The 16,745-nt window shown below is 49.3% G+C and overlaps 1 protein-coding gene across 2 annotated transcripts in view; it reads right to left on the reverse strand.

Annotated features, from left to right (window-relative positions):
- Positions 1-14,917: 14,917 nt before the first annotated feature.
- Positions 14,918-16,745, reverse strand: part of GALNT14 (polypeptide N-acetylgalactosaminyltransferase 14) — a 196,843-nt gene continuing 195,015 nt past the window's right edge. The window contains exons 14-15 of one of the 2 annotated variants that reach the window (XM_021697574.1): positions 16,262-16,381; positions 14,918-15,076 (exon numbers count right to left, since the gene is read on the reverse strand). In XM_021697574.1, coding sequence (XP_021553249.1) covers positions 14,918-15,076; positions 16,262-16,381 — 279 coding nt within the window. The remainder of the gene's footprint in view (positions 15,077-16,261; positions 16,382-16,745) is intronic. The other variant, XM_021697575.1, reaches the window with a different exon arrangement.

Consider the following 16,745-nt stretch of genomic DNA (forward strand, 5'->3'; position numbering starts at 1 on the left):
CATCTCTAAAATGGGGATAATCATGCCTTGCAGGGTTGTTGAAAAATCTCTAGTAATATATGTAAATATATATACAGGTGTATATGTATACACACACATGCATATATGCAGGGCTTATCTTAGAGGAGGGTTCAATAACATATATGATTATCAGTAGGAACAGTAATTACAGTTGTACCTGTATTGTGATAGCAGGAGGCATTTGGTAAGTATTTTCTAGATTTGACCTTGCTCTCCTCCATGAATATACAAAAAGCCTGGCTGAAGTCCTGTTTCAGTGTGACGCCCCTTGCAACGCCAACCGGAAGCCATGTCTTCCTCCTTAGTGTTCTTTGTCTGCATCTCTCATTAGACTGAATATTGAAACACCCAATAGCATCCTTTCTATTTATGGGACCATGGCATGGGCAGATCCGGATGGTCCAGACAGAGTGGGGCAAGATACCAGGATGTGGGTGTGTGGGTAGTGGGGGAGGGGGGAGGGAGGACGTGAATCTTGGTGAGGACAAGTGAGTCCACAAAGCCAACCTGAGACCAGGGGCCGGGGTCAGGACAGAAAAGAGTCAGGTGGGAGGACCATAGTTGGGGTGGTGATGCAAAGTTTAGGGTCCGGCGTTTAGGCTCTATCCAGCCAGGGCAGTGGATTGGCAGAGGTTCAAGTGGGCAGATATGTGGGGTAGGGACATGTGGCAGAGGTAATCAGAACTCCAAATTCAGGCATTAGTCATGACAGGCAAGAGTATACAGATCCCGTCAACTAGGAGGACACCAGAATCACTTAGCGGACCTTCTCAAATGCCGGTTCCCAGACGCCAGCCACTGAGATTTGGATAGAGTAAGTCAGATGCACTGCTGGAAGAGATTATGGGCTTTCCTGCTCTGCGAGCTCATGTGCGGGTGATGACTAAGGAAGTGACCTTGAAACTTAAGACTTAATGAAGTTTTAACAAGAGGCAGAAGGTCTGCAAGGAGCTCAGAAAGTTAAGTGTGAGGAGCTCACAAACACTTTGTGAAGAAAGATTTTTTTAAAAAAGGGCAAACACCACCTTGAGGATCAAGAAACCAAGGTCAAATGACATAAAAAGAAAAAGGAAAAGCAGCCATTTTCTTCAGAAAGCTCCAGGCAGAAATGTTTCCACCAGGACCTCAGGATCTCTCTTGAGAATGTCCTACACCAGATATTCTCCCCAGAGCGACCCATGAAGACTGGCAAATGTCTGCACGAGAGAGCACAGTTAGTGTCAGTCGTGAGTATTTGAATCATACAACCTGCTGATTTGATCAATTTCTAGCAAATTTCCTCTACACCATAATAAGAGTCTCAAACTCTAAGCTGAGGTCCACCCCCTGAGACAGTGGGGATGGAGGTAGGACTACTGGAGGACACAAGTGTTATGGGGAGTTGGTTTATCACACATTTATTTCTTTCCCTTCATAAAAATATGCTTACTGAAATGTGGTAGCCTCAGCTCTCTTCCCCTGACTTACATCCAGAAATCCAAGCCTGACGTTAGATTGTTCTTTAGAGAAACTAGAGGAACCAAGAGCAAACACCTACTGTTACTGACCATGGGAATCCCCCCACAATGAAAAGACCAGATCACTTTGGTCACCCTGTGGTTCAGCTCACTAGGTGGCATGCCCTGTCCATGCACACAGGATGTCAGGCTGTTTTAGTGTCTCATTCTTAAATATACCCTTACATCCACAGTGGGGAGGAAATTTGAAGAAACCCTCCAAACTACAGGACAGAGAACAAAGCAAACAAACAAATCCGAAGAAAACTAGGGAATTCCATGAGAGAGTACAAGGGAGAAAGAAACCATCTAATAACCAAAGAAATAGTATCAGAAAAATCTCCAGAAGTGTAGGATATAGGAATCTCCAAATCGATATTTGGAAGTATCAGAAGACCAGGTATAAGGAGGTGGTCCAAAATCTTCCAGGGAGGGGGAAAAAAGGCAAGAAACTAAAGGAAATGACTGCACCGATATCAGTGGAAACTCAGGAGAGCAGCAGAAGCTAGAAGGCGAGGAAACAAGTTTCGGCAGAAATTTACCTTGTGTCTCCTGCACTTCTGAATGTCTTGTGAGGGAGGCACTGACTTCTCCTTGTTTTGGGCTATCTCTTGAAGCATGTTTGTGGAGTGAACAGCTTTGGAAGATGGCAATAGCATTTCCCTCCAGAGCCCAAGGCAGACATGCCCCTTATAAAAGATTTAGGTTCCCTAAGCTCAGGGTTCTTCTGCTGTAATCCAACCCCCGCCCCCCCGCCTTGTGTGGGCAGGTGTCACTTGGCCCTATTTCTGTCCCCTGTGAGAACTGGGGTTAGGGGAACCAGGGCAAAAATTGCTGATATGCTGGCTTCTCCCATCACTGTGAGTAATAAATTATCCTTTAGCTCTGACCCAGGGGTCTTGTGCCTCCTGTCAGCCTCCCTGAAACCGTGGAAGGCCGGCTTGTCAGCCTGCAAGTAGGGCAAAGTCTCAGACAGTTCTTGACAGCAGTGCCTTCAGAATGCTGAAGAAAAATGACTTTCACCTGACAATTTTATACACAACCAAAGTATGGAATACATGTGAAGTAGAATAAAGACATTCTTACATTCAAGAATTTTACCTTTACCAATTCAAATTTGGAAAGTTAACCTCCCATTCTCAGGAATGTACTCTAGGATGTTGTCTAGGGAGAAAAAAAAAAAAAGAAAGAAAGAAAGGAAATCAAGAAATAAGACCTATGATCCAGGAAAGAGGGGAACCAAAATTAGAGATTAGAGAAGAGAATCCTCAGGATGTCATGCAACCTGCAGAGCGTGCAACCAGAAACATTGGGACACTTGAACAGAGAGCCTCTTGAGTGAAAATTCTTAAGGAAAGAAGAAGGAAATAAAAGGGAATGAGGGTTTGCTTGAAATCATAGCAAGTATTATTATATTGGAAGATTTGGAGAAAAGTGTGAGAGGTTCACAGAAAACCAGGGAAATAAAAAAGATGAAGCAGGGTGCCTGGGTGGCTCAGTCATTAAGCGTCTGCCTTCGGCTCAGGTCATGATCCCAGGGTCCTGGGATCGAGTCCCACATCAGGCTCCCTGCTCGGCGGGAAGCCTGCTTCTCACTCTCCCACTCCCCCTGCTTGTGTTCCTGCTCTCGCTGTCTCTCTCTCTGTCAAATAAATAAATAAAATCTTTAAAAAAAAAAAAAAGATGAAGCAATTATTAATTCTAGGAAAAACAAAAGACTGTATAAGAAAGGAGCTTGGTCGTAACTTACCATTTGGCTCAGTGTATAAGTGCTGATTATTGATTTTGCCAAAATTTATTTTATAAATATGTCACTGGGATAAAAGGAGAGAAAAGTGAGCAGTGGTGTGGAAAAACGAAGTCCTTATCTCCCATGGCACAAAGTCAATAGATAATGTCTACAATTGATATTTCAAGAAACAGCTGTATAATATTCAATTATAGAGGTAAATGCCAGGGGAAAAACCCTACAAGTGTGAAGGATGGATGCCTCTGGGGAAGGGGAGTGCATGCGGGATAGGAGATCTCTGTATGTAAACATTACTTCAAACTAGTATTCCTCTGATAAAGAAATAATTAAATGTAAAAAAAAATTAAATGTTTTAGCAAGACAAAGATAGCTGGTATAGCCCTGAGCGACCTCTCTTTTCTCTTGCAATCCGACTGGCTCAGCCATTATCAGTTCAAAACCTCAGCTCTTCTCATCATGAACAAAAAAGATAACTTTTACAATGTGTGACATTTTGAACTTCTTACACTATATAGAACACCGTTCTGTTTTTCTTGACTAGATTTTCAAAAGGTAAACTTTCTTGGGAGAAAGGGAACCAGCACAGGGGCCTGGGAACTGGAGCTGAAAGAAGTGGGTCTCAGCCCTGCTGGGCTCCGCTATCGGCGCTTAACTGGGTGTCCTCGGACCGGCTACAGCACTGCTCGGAAATGCGGAGTCCTGCTCTGCAGGTGAGGACGGAAAGCAACACCTTCCTTGCAGGGCCGTCCCGGGCAGCGCGGGGGCATTTTATTCCACCGCAGCCTCAGAAGACCTGGCTAACTGCACGAAGTAGGCACCTGCTAAGTACTGGTTTGAGCGCAATTTCTAAAGACATTTCAAAATGGAAGTGGCTGTGATGATTTGGGTTCAGGTTTGCCAAGAAGCTGGTGTTGGACTGGAAACCCTCTTTGCAAGTTCTGTTCATGCTCAGGAGTCTGGACTTTTCTTCCATTCTACTATAGAAAAACAGAATTCAAGGCCATGCAGTTGGGCTGTTGCAATGAGAAAGAACAGCTAGAGAAGAGGCACAGGTAATCAAACCCCTTTTCCGAGGAATGACTTTGTATTGTAACAGAGAATTCCCGACTGGCTGCACGGGATTGCCAGCAGGTGCAGGGACCTGATCTTCAAGACGTGTTCCCACTTGGGAGCTTCTGGTTCTGGAGGGCGGATTCTGTCTTGTGGTTGGAATGTGTGTGCCAGTGCCCTCCTTGCCTCTTAAAAGTTCCCCTCTCGAGGCCCCACTTCACAGATAGGCTGTTACCCCGAAGTCCACTTGGTCAGGATGTCCCAAAGCCACCTGTCGCAGGGGAGGGCAGTCAGTGGTCATCCCTCCGGACTCTTGGCCTACTGCCCTGCCATTCTCAGATGGGCCAGTCCTGCTCAGGGGGGCCGTATAACCCCGAAGGCAGCCGGGAATTCCCTCAAGGCAGCTTCTGAATGCTCTAGATTCCTGTTAAGTTTGTAGCAGCAGTTCCCCAGGGCAGCAGGACAGAAGGGCCAATTTTCCATCAGCAGAGGCTAGATTTGAGAGTTTTTAATTTGCTTCATGATCCAACAGAAAGAATTCTTGGTGGTTAGAATGAACTATGGCCTCTTTGTGCTGTCCAAGTTGCCAAAGGCCTGTTCTGGAAAGAAAGATGCATACGATCCTGGCTGGCTACTAGACACGGGGGAGCAAACGAAGGAGTGGCTTCATCTGGAAAATCTGGTTCGGGCCACTCAGGGTGGTTCAGAAGGTTCAGCAGGTTCAGCAAGCCCGCTCTGAGAGCCAGACCCTGCCAGATGCAGTGCGAGCCCCATCCTTCAAGGGTCTTACAAAGAAATGGCAGTGGGAGGGCAGAAATATCAACAGGAGTGCAGCTCATGCAGGAAGGGCTGCATCAGCTTTGCAGAGGGTGCCGTGGGAACACGGGAACATAGGCGGACCCGAGGTATTCCATGAGGACACAAGGGTACCATGGGGACACAGGGGACAGCTAGCCTCCCCATGCCTCTCGTGCTGGGGAGCCTGGAAGGGATTTCCTAGGGGCTGACTCTGTCTTCCACATTCTTCTCCAACCCCAAAACAAATTGTCCAAGGTTCATAAAGATGATGAGCCCGTTTTTTAAAAAAGATTGTATTTATTTGAGAGAGAGAGTGTATGTGATAAAGAGATCATGAGCAGAGGGGAGGGGTAGAGGGAGAAGCAGACTCCCTGCTGAGCAGGGAGCCCGCTGCGGGGCTCGATCCCAGGACCCTGGGATCATGACCTGAGCCGAAGGCAGACGCTTAACCGACGGAGCCACCAGGTGCCCGATAATGAGTCCATTTTATTACAGCCAAGGTTGAAGCAGGTACTGAAAGACAGTGTGGAGAAGCCAAAGTGGGTTCCTGGGGCTGGGACCGCACCCTCTCTTCTTCTGGTCATCTTGGCCATCCCATCCCCTACAAAGCTTTCTCATCCCCTCCTTGGTGCCCCTTGCACCCCAGTGACCTCTGCAACAGCTGGGAGCACATCGTCCCCCTGTTCCAACTCTCCCGAAAATGAAACCTGTTTCTCTCCTCCGTTTGCTGTTCTTGAAGGCCAGGCCTGGTGGCCAGCTCCGGACATAGTGCTGGCCATATAACAGATGCCTAGTAAATACTTATTGCTTGGTGATCTCCATATACATTTGGGGGGCTGACCTGCCATGTACTTTGCAAGGCAGCATGGCCACTTATAAAAGTTGGGCAACCTTGACCCATTATTTAACTTCTCTGAGACTCAAGTTCCTCATCTGTGAAATCATGAGGATAATACCTATCTCAGCAGACTGCTGTTAGCATCCAATAAAACAGGGACTGCAGAGCACATAGGCCTACAGTCGGCCATAATAACAGCTCACTAAATGCTAATTCCTTTCTCCCTTCTTCACCTAACAAACAGTTGGTGGGTGAATGCATCTGAGGTCAGTGCGGCTCACCAGTTGTTCAACGTGCAGAACTACTTAATTTAAAGCTCCAACCATTTTTTTCTTTCTGGCAGGAACACAAGTATTTGTGGTTTTATCCTGAATGTGAGGAGCAGCAGAGCCTAGTTGTTAGGAGCCCAGAACTCTGGAGCGGACTCCTTAGACCCAAATTTCACGTCTACTACCAGTTGTATGACTTTGGGTAAATGACTTAACTTTCTCGGCCCCCAAGTTACTCATTCCTAAGACAGAGAGATGATAGTAGTAGTATTATCACATAACTATTACTTTCATGAGAATTGACTCAGTTAAAATCTTTAAAGCTCTCAGAACAATGCCGAGCCCAGAGTTAAGTGCCGTGTAAGTGGTTTGCTATGCTACTGTTCTTCTTCTTCTTCTTCTTTTTTTTTTTTTAAAGATTTTATTTATTTGAGAGCGAGAATGAGAGACAGCATGAGAGGGAGGAGGGTCAGAGGGAGAAGCAGACTCCCTGCCGAGCAGGGAGCCCGATGCGGGACTCGATCACGGGACTCCAGGATCATGACCTGAGCCGAAGGCAGTCGCTTAACCAACTGAGCCACCCAGGCGCCCCTGCTACTGTTCTTCTTTTGTGTGTCTAAAATGTTTTTATAATTAACTAATTAAGCCTTGTTATCAGAAACTCAAATAGAACAATTAAATATGGGACTCTGAGGGCATTTGTTCAGCAGGCAGAACGGGATCCCCTTGGCATGGAGGCCATTCTTCCCCCTTGCTCCCCTCACCTTCTGCTCTCCTCCCATGGCCGCCACCATAGTCGCTCAGAATCACGGTCTACCTTCCACTCTGTCGGTGACATGGTTTAGGCCTCGTAATCTCCCTCGGACTATTTCTGGAATCTCTAATAGGCCCTTCTTCACAGAGTCTCACCTCCAAAGCTCCTTACTCCCTGCTACTTAATCCATCTTCCTCCTCTTCCACTCTGGTCAATATTACTCTCTTTCTTTACCACCTTCAGTGGCTCACAGCTACCTGCCCAATCAAGTTCAGAATCTTCTGCCTGGCATTTGAGTCTCCCTCTCTGACCCACACTCTCTTCTGTGTCTTCTACACCATGGGCTGGTTGACCTTCTCCATACTCCCTGAAAAAGACCCATCTTGTCTTGCTTCTCTGTGTCTTTGCTCAGCTGTTTCTATCACCGAGCACGCATCCCCCTCTCCATCATTTTTGAAATCTCACTTATGCTTCAAGTTCATCTCACATGGGGTCTTCTCTTCCTTTGAACCTGAGTTCTTTCTTTGAACTTCTTTTCTGACACAACATTCTGTCTGCACTGCTTTGGGTCCTTAACATCCCACCTCCTTGTTCAAGACTGAGGGTCCTATAAAACCATTTGTAGTTCTAGAACACCTGCACCCCCAGTTAGTGAGAGATCAGTCCCCACTCCCTGAGCAGGGGACCCCACCTGAAGGCAGGTGGAAGCTCAGGGCATGGGGTGCTGGATGCAGTATTCTGACAGCTTCAGGGGGAACCTCCCAAACTGAAAATCATGCAGGTGCCAGGCTGGTGAGCAAAGAGAGGCAGAATTCAGGTCATTATGAGAGCCAAGGGTAGGAAGCAGGGCTGAGCTATTTTCTAGGTGTTGGGGTGTGGTGTGACCGTCTCTGAGAACAAGGGGGAGCCTCTGCGGGCGTGGGCCAGGCCGGACGTGCTCGGCCAGCCTCTGTGATTCTCATGCTTGTCTTTGGTTCTCCTGAATCAGGACACTGTTGGTGGCACGGCTTCCCCATGGGGCTCAGCGCGGACTGTGGCACACACGGGCTGGCACACAGCGGACAGATCGGAGCAGTGGGTACAGGCTGGGACGAACACAGAAGCCGACGAAACACCTGGTGCGGGGAACAGCCAAGAGCTGCAGGGAGCAAGGGCCAAGAATGGCGAGAGGGACCGCATTTGCCACACTGCTCTCCTCCGCTTCCTTCCCCTCCTGGGCTCGTCACCAATTCCAAACCCAAGAGCCGTGCTGCCGGGGGTCGGGTCCTCCGTGACCCTGGGCAATCACACAGGCAAGTCTCAGGTCCAGCCTACCCTCAACGTGACCTCTGAGGATTGAGCTCAGCCTTCAACACTCTGCTCTCTGCTCTGGACGTGGATGTTCAAACCTCACAATAAAACTATAATGACAACAAACATTTATATGCTATGTTCCTGGCTCTGTGCTGAGAACTCCACATTTCACTTAATCTCACACTAAAATGATGAGATAGGTAGGACTATTGTCCCATTGACAGAAGAGGAAATTGAGCTCAGAGAAGTCAAGTAATTTGTCCCTAGTCACACAGCCAGGAACTGGAGCAGCCAGGATCTGAACCTACTTTATCTGACCCCAGTCCGTGGGGCTAACTGAGGTACTTTAGAGGAGCATGTTGATCAAAGGAGAGGGAGAGATCAGGCTCAAGGGGAGGCTTTTTCCTCTACGTCAGGGTAGGAGAAATTAGGGTACTGTGCAGTGAATGGGGAAGGGTTGGCTGAAGGGGCAGCATTACCTGAAGGAGCAAGAGGGCTGGCGGGGGCCCAAGGCACAGGTGAGGGGTCGGCTTCAAAGGAGGCTACCGGCCGGAAGGCAGCAGCTCATTCCACATGGCCTCAAATTCCTGCATTCACAGAGGAGAAAAGTTATTTTCAGTAAAGGGCAGGAGAGGACCAGGGTATGGGTGGAGTGAAGGGGTTCAGTCTCCCCACGTGGGGACAGGCCCAGGGCATCTCCTCAAGTTGAAGGACAGGCCTGCCGGAAAGAATAAAAGGCCCAGCTGAGCCGGCTGCCTCCCTTGATCTTACACCCCCGCCCGGGATGAATGAGAACACTCTTGGAACCGAGCTTGCTCTGTCCCGTCTTCTCCTACTTAGCCTCTGGCTGTCAGCTCACCTTGTCACACTGAAGCACCCTGCGGAGAAGGATGGGGGCGGGGACTCCTTTTCTTTCCTCCGGTTCTGGGGATGCTGTCTCCCAGCAGGTGCGGAAAGGCACCGGGCACACAGCGCACGCCCGCAGCCCCCCAGCTTGCCCTCCCAGCTTGCCCTGCCGTCACCGAAGGCCCTTCACCCCGGCGCCGCGGCTGGCCCAGGGCGGGAGGTGCCCTCGGAAGCTGGAGCCTCTCTCAAGGCCACGCAGTGAGCCTTCTGCAGGGGTGCTGAGCGCTCCTGGCTGGACGGTGAGTTATTGCAGCCTGTTATCTTCAGCAGCAGGTGGAGGCATCCTGGGCTGCTCCTTCCTGCCAAGGGAAGCCAGATAATATTTACTGGCGCAAATGAATAAGGTAACCAGCCCTGTCGCAGCACGGAGGATGCGTCTCTCACCCAAGGTTTTGGTTGTGGGGTTTTTTTTCCCCCTCCTTTCTTTCTTCATTATGTTTGTAATTTTGTTTTATTATTTCCCATTGGAAGGCCGTGAAATGAAAATGATGCAATCTACTGCTGTGAAGTAATGTTGTGCTCCAGTCCTTTTCCAATAAGCCCTGAGGTGTGTGCTGTGACGGCTTCATTAAATTAGTCGGCTCCATGGCAAATGGAAAAGCGCTCGGAGCTTCGGATGGTGCTAATCCGAGTCGGGCTGCCTGAGACCTCACACCACCAGGGAGCCTGGGAGGTTTGGCTCTGCGTGTTGGAGAGAAGAGGCTCCCGCCCACCACCTGCCCGGCCCCAGAGGCCTCCATGTCCACGCAGCTGCTAGACATTTCTTGGAACCCTTAAACCTTCCCCGTCTCCTCTGGGTGCCCGATGCTGCCCAGGTGTGGTCACATGCTAAGGGAACGGACAGGTTAGGGCACTGGCTCTCGGGGGGGGGGGGGGGGGCACAGTGGGCAGCAGCTCAGCATGTGGAGGGGGGGAAGGAAGGGGCCTTAAATCTGTATGGTAAACCACACGGACCAGAGGTAAAAGGCGAGCCTGTCCGTGAAGGCCAGCCAGGACTCACACAGCAAAATGCCCGGGATTCTTGCAGATGAAATGCAAGCGCTGCCCGTCTATTCTTCTGTCACCGTCCCCCAGAGTTTATGAGAACAGATTCTCTCTTGCTGGGCTCTACGGCAGTATTAAAGATTTCCATTACTGATAGTTCTTTCCAGTTAGTACTTTCAGTATTAAATTCTGTCATTAGGAAGTAAAATATGCATGATCCCTAAATCTATGGGTATTATAACAAGATTTCATTGTTATAAATTTGTCTTCTTGGTCCTCCATTTCTGTCTTTGCTGTCTTTTTAAAACCCTAATGTCTGATAACTATAGCCAGGAGATAATTAGGAAGTGGTACTAAAGAATCACAGGCTTATTCTCTCACTCATTCATAGAAATTTATTGAGTGTCTACACTACGATATGGTGTCCTGCAGCCAGTGGGAAAGACAGTGGTGACAGCTAATTACGACACTAAGGGATTTTGGTCTGAGCTGATATAGGCAGCCCCCTCCTACACACATATGTATATACCCACACATTGTATAAAATACAATAAACCAATTTGAAATCACAGCTGCACTTGAAAGAAACGGGATATCCCAGATCTCAAAAACGAGTGCAAATTCAAAGCCAGGGTGGTGAGTGTGTGCTGAAGGGGAATTGAATCCAGATGGCTGGAGTCCCAAACCCCAGGAAGAGGCAAGATGTGAAAGCCATGGACTCCTGGGTGGCTGGGACCAGAAACAAGACCCTACATACAGTTGGTGGCTTAAAAGGGCTAATAGTCCCCACCCACCAGCTGGGCGAATGGTGATGGCATGACAGCAGGACAATAATTTGGGTAGAGAAAAGATAATTTGCAAAAGATCGAAAACCAAGCTGGTGCCAAGTGAATATGTGGGGTCCAAATTCCCATCACTTTCACAGAGTGGAAACCACAATCAGAGAAATCAATGTATAAACTGGTTTAAAATCAATGGGAACCAACAGAGGCAGACTCGAACCTTCCCTGAGATATGCCCCACAGCCCAGGCACCTGGGATGCCCAGAGAAAATGATTCCTACTGAAGATGAGCTCACACAAAGGAATTACATGGCACATAAGGAAACAAACTGGCAAGAGAGCGAGGCTCAGACTCGATATGGCACCCAGCTTGGCTACCTATGCTGCTCCTAGAATTACCCCAAAGCTCCCATTTCTTCCCATCCACTTGATATCATCATCCTTCCAACTCTAATCCAGACACTTGAGCGTGCCCAGAGCCCCTGCCTCTCTTCTTTCCAGTATATATAAAAAACATATGTATAAAATCCCTCCCACTTAATTTGCACACCATACCATTAAATACTTAGCCACCCTTATTTTTTTTAAAAAGACTTTATTCATTTATTTATTTGACAAAGAGAGAAAGAGTACAAGCAGGGGGAGCAGAAGGCAGAGAGGGAGGGAGAAGCAGGCTCCCCACTGAGCAAGGAGCCTGATGTGGGGCTTGATCCCACGACCTTGAGATCATGACCTGAGCTGAAGGCAGACGCTTAACCAACTGAGCCACCCAGGCGCTCCCTTAGTAGCCCTTACTGTTTGTATCTGAGCCCACTAGCCAGATGTGATCCCAGGTGAGGGGGCTTCTGCCACACCTGGCCACCTCCTCACCTGGCAGTGTGGTGAGACTGCTCCAGGGTAGTGACCCCAAGCTTGGTTTGGGGGTCTCAATTATGTGAGCCCTTTGAATATGAAGAGCGTAGGTCCCTTCTGTTTTCATAGGTTGATGTCATTTGCCAACTACTGGTGGTCTTCTGAGTGAGCGCTTCCTGGTTCCTAAAATTTGGCATCAAACTCAGTGATCAAGTTGACTGAGGGCTCTGATTCAGCATCCACCCAAAGACCTGACCCCCAGGTAAAGCTTGGCCACACTCACTCTGCTGTGTGATTGTAGGCCGAGGTGTCCCAGAACGGGTCGCTGTCCCGTCAGGGCATCGTCAGCATTGTCCTGAGCTGGGGGAGGTTTGGAAATCCTGCTATTTCTGCTTTCAAATCATAAATTACTCTTGCTTTGGCTTCACCACCATCAGCTTAGTGAATAGAGGATGGATCATTCTACATGGTTGTCATGATTCATTTGCCTCATCAGAGTTATAATCCCTACAACCTGCTACAGAAGCCCTAAGACACATGCCTTGTAGTTCACATGTGAACCATCCATGTCTCCATTAGTGGATTACTGTCCACATGCTTCCTTATTATCCCAAGGCCTTTCACTAGTAAGAGGGAGGTCAGTAGGATCGCTGAAGTCAATGGCATTGCTGAGTGCTAGCTCTTTGGCCACATCAAAGCAGCCCAGATAAAAAATGTTTGTCCTCCTGGGACAATGCTTCCCCATGTCCTTGGGTGTTCAAGAAGGGACTTAAGAGCCACCTACACTCTGTGAATTTATAAGGGTAGTAAAATATGAGTAAAGTTACTTCATCTTGGACAAGGAATAGTTTTTCCAATCATCCATTTAGGAAAACATTCACTGAGAGCTTGATGTGCCCAGCCCAGTGGTGGGGATAAGGCAGAGACAACCTTGCTGCCCCCAGGGAGCTCAAGGACAGGCAGAGCCACAGAGGGAGACCAAGAACAGGTGAGGACATCAGCTCCTTGAGTTCCCTTAGTGCTGTGCCTGTTTCCCTGACTCAGGAGAGAGGGTGCTGCTAAACCTATCTGGTCTTTCCTTCTCTGCAAGGCCAGCTTAAACCCTGTGGACACAGCTCAAGGAGCCATCAGATCCTCTTCTTCAACAGACATCTTTATCTATCCCATGGCCTCCTCTCCTTTTCACAGCAGGGAATGAAATAGCCCCACAAAAGAGCCAAATCATAACTAAAGAAAGTAATAGGAAGACTGTATACACAAATACAACCTGCAGAGAAGATTCTGGGTGTGCACACTCAGCCCTTGACTTCCTACCCGTGCAGTGGTCCTCAGTAATGATGGGCTTGACCAATGGCCTTCACTGAAGTCTTTCTGGATGAAGGGGAGACAGACACCTGTTTAGGGCATAATAGTTACTGCGACAGCCAGAATCCAAAATGGCTCCCAATGATCCTACCTCCTGGCATCAGCTTTCTTGTGTAATTCCCTCCCGTTAAGTGTGGGCTGAGCCTAGTGATTTGCTTCTATCACATAGAAGGTGGTAAAAGTGATGGATGGTAACTTGTGAGATTAGATTCTAAAAGACTATAACTTCCATCTTGCTGGCACCCTCGTCTCCTGGGGCTTGCTTGCTCCAGTCAAGTGAGCTGTTATGTTGGAGAGGCCTGTATAGCAAGGAACTGAGGGCGGCTTCTGGACAACAGGCCATGAGAACCAAATCCTGCCAACAACCACTGAGTGAGCCTGGGACAGATCCTCCTGGTTGAACCTTGAGATGACTAGAGCCCCTGACAACACCTTGACTGCAGCCTTTTCAGTCCTTCTGAAGCCAGGGACCCTGCGAATCCATGCCTAGATTCTTGGCCCATAGATACCATTTGGTAACAAATGTGTGTTGCTTTAAGCTAAGTTCTGGGGGATAATTTGTCACTCAGCAGTACATATAAGTAAGACCATTACCAAACAGCTCGCAGAGAATGCACCTCGGCAGAGAAGGTATGGGCCTATTTTGGGAATTTTTAAAACAATATGGATTGGTTCTTTTTTCTTTTCTTTTCTTTTTTTTAAGATTTTTATTTATTTATTTGAAGGAGAAAGAGAGAGAGAGAAAATGAGCACGAGTGGGGGAAGGGCAGAGGGAGAAGCAGACTCCCCACTGAGGAGGGAGCCTGACATGGGATTCGATCCCAGGACCCCGGGATCATGACCTGAGCCAAAGGCAGATGCTTAACCGACTGAGCCACCTAGATGCCCCTGGCTTGGTTCTTTTCTTAAACCTTAGTTAATAAGCATGGACAAACACAGTACCCAATTCCCAGGGCATACTGGGGATTTATTAAAGAAACTCCCAGCTAGTGGCCACAGACTATAAAGCCACGAGGGCCCAGACAGACATCTAGGGCAGTAGTTCCAGCCAGGGAGGGGCATCAGAATCAGCTGAGGAGCCTGGGCCCCACCGGGATCCCCTGAAGCTGGAACCTGGAGCCCTGAGCAGACATGATTTCTCCGGGCAAGAGACTGTAATCCTGGGTAAGAACCATGGACCTGCTCCTGCTCCCCAACGTGATGTACTGGGAGATGAAGGGTCAGAGAAGTTGTGTGTCTATTTAAGGTCACACAGCCTGTTGTGGTCGCCAGTGTCCCCTCTGAATGGAGAACTCAGCTCAGGTTTGTGCTAACAGTAGAAACAAATAAAGAGATGCACAGAGAAAACTTCTAAGGTTCCTTTATTTGTTTTGAAAACAACCTCCATTCTTTCTCTCTCAATTTAGTCCTGGCCTTGTGACAAAAAAGCTTTTCTCTCTGGCCTCCTCTGTAAGAAAGGGAACAACATAAACACTTCCCGTGAGAGCTCTCTCCCCAGATTCCAGGGAGGGGCAGACCGGGCCAGGACTGGAATGGAACAGCATGGAGAACACGTGGGATCTGTCTCCGAGCCCCACTTGGCTTACAATCCCTTCCCCCATCCTCCCTGAGACATCTGCTCCTGTCCGGGGGCGGTTCTCCCTCCACCTCCCAGTTCAGAGCATCTGCAGTAGCTGTGGGCTGCTTGTAGCCTGATTTCCAGTCTGCTTGTCATCCGGGGAAACGTCACCCACAGTCCCGCTGATTCTGGCTCGGGTCCTCAAGAGCTCACCAGGTCCCAGTGCTGGCTCATAAGTGATGACTCACACGGGTTGACCACGATTTCCCTGCCATTCTCAGAGCCATCACCAAACATGTCGGTGTCTAGGCAGAGGTGGGAGGCTATGTGTTCGATGCGGGAACCAGTCTTGGTCCATTGCTGAGAAGACGGAGAGGAGAGAGCATGAACCGGAATTCTCTGGCTAAGGGCCCAGATTCTATCAATAATATCAGGAGTTCCAGAATAATCAGACATGTTTATACCACATGGCTAGGGTCACCCAGAGACTTGACTTCATGGTCTCATGGAGGAATAAAACTGCAACTAATTGCTTTGCCAGGTATTACTGTTGGTTTTTTGTTTTGTTTTTTGTTTGTTTGTTTTTTGTTTCGGATAAAAAAGTAAAAGCAAAATCAGTATGTTCACTAGGAGAACTCATTAGAAGGCAACAACTTTCCAAGCACTAGGCCAGAGAACATGAAGCACGTGAGTCACGGGAGCAACCAAAGAAACGACGAGCACTCAGCGTCTGCACGTCAGGAAGATGTGGGAGTGAGCGGGGGGATGGGGCGCAGGGGGCAGAGAGGCTCTGGGCAGCACCCGATGCCAGCAGGCTCTGCTCCTCCAAAGCCCTTCAGCGCATGAAGGGCCCAAGCAGAGAAGGGGGTCTTGTGCCGCTGCTCCCCAGACTTTACCTCACATGATAAGGAAGGGGGGGATGAACGTGCTTTGGGGAACCACCACGGCGCAGGCACCAGGGCGCATTTCCGTGACTCCCTCGCGCGGTGGGCATCTTCACCTCCATTTCAGAGACGAAGGAACCGAAGTCCAGTGAGCTGCCGTGGGTCCCACGGCTAGTGAGCCATACAAAGGGCATCTGGATGTCCGTCTCTCTAACGCCAACACCCAATCGGCAGGAGACTGCGTGTGGTCAACAGCATGGGCCCGACGGGGCACATGGTGCATCCAGAGGGCACATCCTGACAGAGCCCAAGGCCCCCCGCAGGCCAAGATTCCAGTGGTGCTCATCCTGCGGCCCTGAAGGCTTTGTCCCAGTGCTCTCCTGCTCTGGGATGCCAGGTGGGAGTCGGAGCTAGACGGGCGAGCACAAGATGCGCGTGCCCACTGGGGCCCAGCCAGGTCCGCCGACATTCGGGGACAAGCTGACTGCTGCAGCTGGTAGAGGAGAACAGGGGTTCTCCTCTCCTGACCAGAAGGGCCTCTTTCTGATCAGCCCCTCCGCTTCTAGAGGTTCTCCCTGGTCTTGCACATGAGACTGGGACCCACACAGGCAGTCCCCTCACTGAAGGTGGACACGGCCCAGTGCACCCACTGAGCACTCACCTGTTTGTCATCTCCGTTCTTGCAGAGGACGAGAACCACCGGGGCACCCGGGAACATGGTGATGACAGATAGGCACAGCTCCTCCTGGAGGATCTGCTGGGTGTATGTGAAGGCCCATATCTGGAGGGGAAGAGGCCAGAAGGTTCACATCAGGATCCTTGGAAGTGTGGTGGGACAGGTCTGGGACGTGTCTGGGACCGTGTGAGAATTAGCACAGCTTGGTAAAAAGCACTGGAGGTCTGAGCAGGAACAGACCATCAACAAAGTCACCTTGGAAAATGGGACCCACTAGTCAGAGACTCCCAGGTCCTGCCCCCACTGAAGTCTCCATCTCCACACCTGGGAAGGGGACTGGCCTGGGCATGCAGGCCACCTCTGGGAGGCTTGAGGTGGGGAAGCCTCAACGACACCCCAGCCCAGCCATGTGGTCTCTAGTTTCCCTGTTTGGATCCGTATCTATTCCCCACACTTGACACTGCAGCTA

This window comes from Neomonachus schauinslandi, chromosome 10 (assembly GCF_002201575.2).
Source record: "Neomonachus schauinslandi chromosome 10, ASM220157v2, whole genome shotgun sequence".
In the NCBI taxonomy this organism is placed as follows: Eukaryota; Metazoa; Chordata; class Mammalia; order Carnivora; family Phocidae; genus Neomonachus; species Neomonachus schauinslandi.